This window comes from Babylonia areolata, chromosome 10 (assembly GCF_041734735.1).
Source record: "Babylonia areolata isolate BAREFJ2019XMU chromosome 10, ASM4173473v1, whole genome shotgun sequence".
Lineage (NCBI taxonomy): Eukaryota > Metazoa > Mollusca > Gastropoda > Neogastropoda > Buccinidae > Babylonia > Babylonia areolata.
Window position 1 is genome coordinate 18,842,499 of NC_134885.1, and position 6,000 is coordinate 18,848,498.

The 6,000-nt window shown below is 38.1% G+C and overlaps 1 protein-coding gene across 1 annotated transcript in view; it reads right to left on the reverse strand.

The window, feature by feature from the left end:
- The window catches only part of LOC143286855 (synaptojanin-1-like), a 66,300-nt gene extending 64,998 nt beyond the window's left edge, over window positions 1–1,302 (reverse strand). The window contains exon 1 of the mRNA XM_076594693.1: window positions 1,135–1,302. Within this exon, the coding sequence (XP_076450808.1) occupies window positions 1,135–1,267 (133 nt within the window). The 5' untranslated portion in view covers window positions 1,268–1,302. The remainder of the gene's footprint in view (window positions 1–1,134) is intronic.
- Window positions 1,303–6,000: the final 4,698 nt, after the last annotated feature.

Below are 6,000 nucleotides of genomic sequence, written 5' to 3' on the forward strand. Positions count from 1 at the left end.
TCTAGAATTAAATATTTCTTAATTCAATTAAGTAGTGCACAACCATGGTAAAATATTTCTGATTTTTTCTTTGACGCACTTTGCTTGAAGTAAGTTAGAAGTCATATTCATCAAGATCCACAGCAAATACTAAAATAGATGTGAAAATGAGCAGCTCAGCTGCAGAGAGAATGCTACTTCCTTGACCATTACAAACTGAACTATAGGGCTGAACCAACCAACACTCACTTTTGGCAGTTTTGCCATACGAAGGATCCAGCCTACAGTCCAGATGACAGAAATTACACATACATCAAAGCTGCTTTCACCTTCAATCAACAGAAACCATTGCACTGATCAGTAGAACAAACTTCAGCTGCCAGCTTTTACTCAAATGTCCCTGGTCCTTCATTAGACTTAAAATTACATGAGGGATATAAAACCATCTGATTTAAGACTTTAAAGTGATTTTTTGTTGGTTTGTTAAACTCAGACATGACACCCTCCCAATCCCCTGGTGTATATGGCACAGACACTGCATCTGTTTACTTTGAGCCTGTATCTATACAAGGTAAGGATGGACAGTGGCTCACTGGAGAGAACAGGTGTAATTACCTGGCAGATGACCCCCATTGTTATTCCACCTTCCTCCTTCCTCAGTTCACTCTACCTCCTCTCTTGACTGACCATGAAACAAAATCTGTTAATACTTGTAATATTTAATATTCTTGACCTTCCTTCCTTTTTTGGTTTTGTTTTTGTTAGTGTTTTTGTTTGTTTCACTCATAGATCATCTGTAATTCTCTGCAATTGATTTCCACATCTTGTACCATGCCTCCCCCTCACTTCCCCCTTCTTCCAAATTCCCATTCGCCTTCCAGTTCCACTCTCAGCAACATCCACTTCTTTTTTTTTTCTTTTTTTTTTTCTTTTTTTTTCTAATTTAAGAAATGTAATGAAACCCTTTTAAATCTGCCTGATTCACAAAAAAACAGAAAATACTGCGGTTGCGTTAAAGACAAACAAGCGTGATAACGTCCGAGTTGAAGAAACAAACAAAATAAGCTCTCGGCTGGTTTCAGACTTAGCTGATTATCGATTTCCCAAGACGTGCATCAGTCTACTGCATAGCAAGCAGCTTCCAGATCCACTTACACAGCACCACAACAGCGCCGGACTCGAACATCAGGGCGTCTTCTTGCTGTCTGGACTCCATGATAACGGAGTAAGGAGTCTCTGGGTCTGGTGGTAGCTTGTGAAACACTCGGAATCCTCGAACCATTGCCATTTTCGACCAAAGATCGGACTCCCCCTGGTACTTGATAATGCGGAAATGGGTGAGTGTTTAATAGATGAGGGTGATGTCCCATTTCAGGTACGTTGCCACACACCAGAAATTGCCCATCCCATCGCAGGATCATCCCCGGGCTCCTTTTGCTTTAATTTTGTCAATTATCCCGGCCACGGAGTAGGTTGCAGAAAAGAGCGCCACGCGTATACAAAATACATATATATATATATATATATATATATATATATATATATATATAGATATATATATATATATATGCCACAGACAGTGAGAACGTTATTGATTATAGAAGTTGTAGTGGCTGCGGGAGCAGGTCTACGATCTACATATCCCTGGGTTTCCCCAATATATGCCCCCTATGTATGTACGCGCGCGCGCGCGCGCGCGTGTGTGTGTTGTGTCACGGTGTGTGTGTGTGTGTGCATGTGAATAGAATAAAATAGAATAGAATACTTTTTATTGTCATAAAACCTTAAAGTTTATAAGACACAATGAAACTGACATAAACATGAGCATATTAAGAAGAGAAACATTCATGAACAAATTTCGCCAGCCTTGGCTGTATTTCTGTTAGAAGGATCAGTTCACTAGGCTTTGCATTTGGACGACATATATCGATTAGGAATCTGTGTCTGTAAGTATTGTACTTTACACAATTGTCTAAAAGGTGAATCTCATCTTCTAAACTGTTACAAGTATCACACAGTCTTTGTTCTTTCGGTGTATTTTTATATCTTCCCTGTTCGATTTGTAAGTCATGGGCGCTGATTCGTAACATGGTCAGTGCTTTCCTGTGTTGTGTATTTGCTGTATTCTTTAAATACGGTTCAATTTTATAATTTGTCACAGCGTTCTTGTAAAATGCTAATTTAGATGAACTGTCATATTTCTGTTTCCAAAATTTTATATATTCATTTTCAAGCTTCTTGGATACAGCATGCTTTAATCTTTTAACACTAAAAGTGAACTGATTTTTCCAAACATGATCTAATCCAGTGCTAGTTAATACATTTCTTATGAAAAGTAGCCACTGAACATTTTCATTTGTTTGACGATACATGCAGTTATATGTTGTGTATACAAGTGAATTTTGAGGAAGCTCTAATATGTGTATCCAATAGCCAATAACTCGACATATTATTTTTAGGCTAATAGGAAATCTTCCTAATTCTCCTAAAACGGGGAGAACCATTGCTCTTTTATGTACTACCCCAAGTAACTGCTTACAGAACTTGACATGACGTCTTTCATATGGAAATTTGTTGAAAAGACAATTACTGAATAATTCGAATAAATTAAACGATACATTTCCTGTAACATCATATGGGAACCAAACTTCTGCTCCATATGTTGAAATAGGCGTTATCAAAGTATCATATAACTGACACATCATATCTACATTCATATTTGTATTACGAAATGTTCTGAGTAGCACATGTAGAGCCTTATTTGCTTGATTTTTAAGATGACCTTGTGCTCGACTTAAGTTGCCATTTCTATTAAATATAAACCCTAAATATTTAGATTCTTCTGCTGTTTCAATTATGTCCTCTCCACATTTAAAATGTACGGGTATTTTAGGGACAATTTTTGAAAAAACGATTACTTTTGTCTTTTCTCTATTCAAACGTAAGCCCCATTGACTGCAGTAAGAGTGTAAAATGTTAAGCTTTTGTTGCAAGCCGTCTTTAGATAATGATAAAATAACTAAATCATCTGCATATAAAAGACATGGGATTCTAGTAGATGAAGTGTTGTGAATTGTTGGGGAGTTCATATCTGTCATATGTGTGGTGATATCATTTATGAAAATATTGAACAGAGTTGGGCTGAGTGTATTTCCCTGATGTACCCCTTTTCGAATAATAAATTCTCTGCTGAAATGATCTTGTGATTTTGCGTAGATTTTAGCGTTCGTATACATATTTTTTATGATATTAAAACATTTACCTTTTATTCCTATCCGGTGTAGCTTCAGCATCATTGTATCATGCCAAACACTGTCGAACGCTTTTTTTAAATCTACAAAACAACCATATAGTCGACTGTTTTTTCTTTTTATTATCTCATATCTCATCTACTTGCTTTTTTAAAACAAAGATTTGATCAGTGGTTCTATAGTTTTTTCGAAATCCGGCTTGTTCTTTGATCAAAACGTCGTTAGTCTCCAGATATTCATTCATTCTTGTATTCAGGATTGTGCAGAATACTTTACCTGATGTATTAGTCAGTGTAATCCCCCGATAGTTATTTGGGTTCATTGGGTTGCCGCTTTTATATAAAGGGATACTGATACCAGTTTTCCAATTGTCTGGATACATACCTGCTGTATATATTATATTATATAGCTTTTGCATGACAGGTAAAAGAACTGCTAGAAGACTGCTTTTGATCATCTCATTTGTTATTGCGTCCCTTCCTGGCGATTTTTTGTTTTTTTGACTTAGGCATGCCTTTCGTATTTCTTCTTCAGTAATTTCTTTATTGAAACTTAATGTATTACCATCATCTAGCATTTCAGTGTTTTCAAGTTCATCTTGAACTTTTGTTTTTTGCTCGTCATTTATTTCCACGTCTTTTCCAATTAAATTTTCTAAATGATAAATCCATTTTGAAACATTTAATTGATGTTTACATTCGTTCTGTTCTCCCATTGTAAAGTTTTAATTGTTTTCCATGCTGACTTTGGATCTTTATTGAGTGCCTCGTTTAATTCTTTCACTAAGAGATTTTTATATGAATGTTTCTTTTGTTTTTCCAGTCTGTTGTATATCTTGCGTTTAGCAAAATATTTTTGACGTAAAGACTGATTGTATGGCTGCCTATTTAACGCATTCAAAATTGATTTTAATGTCTCTCCTGTGTTGATAACAGTCTCTGTCAAACCATTTTTTATTTCTTCGGCGTTTTTGCTTATGAAATCTACATTCTTTTTTTTCTTCTTTTTTTCTTTTCTGCCTCATCATCTGCACCGTTTCAGTGGCATTACTCCCACGCCGCTCATTTAGATTCCCCCATACACGGCCACACCCGGGTTCGTCCGTCGCAGTTCCAGCGTCGGCAGTCCACAGGGAACCATCGATGTTAGGTTCCAGGAGGCCACACACCAGAGGAGACCCTGCACTGCTGCTGAGTCACTTCGGTGGTATTCAGTGGTGCCTGTTCTGATTTTACGTACTTAGGACGCCACCTACTAAGCCCCCTACTAACGACTTAGTCGCGGAGCGAGACTGAGTGAGCGTCCCTCCCAGAGTGGAGACCGCCACCACGTCCCTCAAACAACAGCCCCCCAGGAATCTGCCGACACTGGCGACATTGACAGGACTCACCCCAAGCACAGAAGTGGAGGGGTATCGAAACTGAGGTCACCATGAGAGCAGGGCATGAAAGGCCACAGACTTTGAGACTATTTTGTTTATATTGATGACGATGAAGGAGGAGGAGGATGACGATGATGATGACGATGTTGCTATGGAGGCCCATTTTGGTTTGGGACTGCGTGACAAGGCTGTACTCTACGCTTCCTGTCATAATGATATCCCGGCGTTAACCAGGCCCGAGAGATACAGACACTTGCAGTGTTGGTCAGATAATTAGAGCAACACACCCAAAGACGCATCCTTGAAGTGGATGACACTCGACTGTGTGGTCCCAGTCTCCCCATTTAAGCCCACAGCACACTCAACTCTGAGTAGGAGCCGGCCACGGGCCGAAAAACCCACCTCCGCTGGGATTCGAACCCGCGTCCTCCCAGCCGTCAGTCCGCGACGCTAACCACTTCGCCACGGCGGCTGGTATGAAATCTACATTCTGTTCTTAGACTAACATTCGCAGCTGATGTCATTATTTGTGTGAATTCATTAACAACGTCATTCACTTCGATATCATCAACGATAGATTGATTAACAGTTTGACTGCTCAGTTTGTTATATATATTATGTATTTGTTCCTGTATCCATGGTAAACCTAAAGCTTTGACATATGCTGCTGATGAATATTGATCCCAAATGTATTTTTTATCAATATAGTTTTGTTTAAATGTATTTTTAAGTAAACTTCTATCATGTGATTTATCTGCTATATTTTGTTTTTGTCTCCATAATCCAGTCATAAATAATTTTAATTCTAGTTGGCAATGATCAGAAAATCTTGTAAGAGGATGAACTTTCATGTGTAATATTTCCTGACAAATTGCCTTAGAGCAAATAAAATAATCTACAACACTGCTACCATGCTGATTATAGCATGTGAAACGCCCATGAAGATCACCCAGTGTTCTTCCATTAACTCAGTGATGCACAGATCATTGTCAATGCACATTTATATCAATCTTCTGCCAGTTCTTTGTATCAAAGAGTCCATGGAATTTCTATCACACTGTGTCAAATGAATAAGTACGTGGTAAATTACATACATTGTTATCAGAATCCATCTTAATGTAATCAGTAACTTGCGCAGTTCGTGCATTAAAATCACCACACAATATAACATTTCCTTTTAGTGTTAATTGTTCCACGCTGTCCTCTATCTCGTCCCATATGCTCGCGGTGTTGTCCTGACCAAATGACGATGTCTGTGGTGGGATATATACACATCCAATGTAAATATCATTGTCATTGTTGGTCCCAGGTATCATTAACCATACTAGATTACTGTTGCTACATGGTAGAATTTTGACATATCTTCGGATATTTTCTTTGATATATACC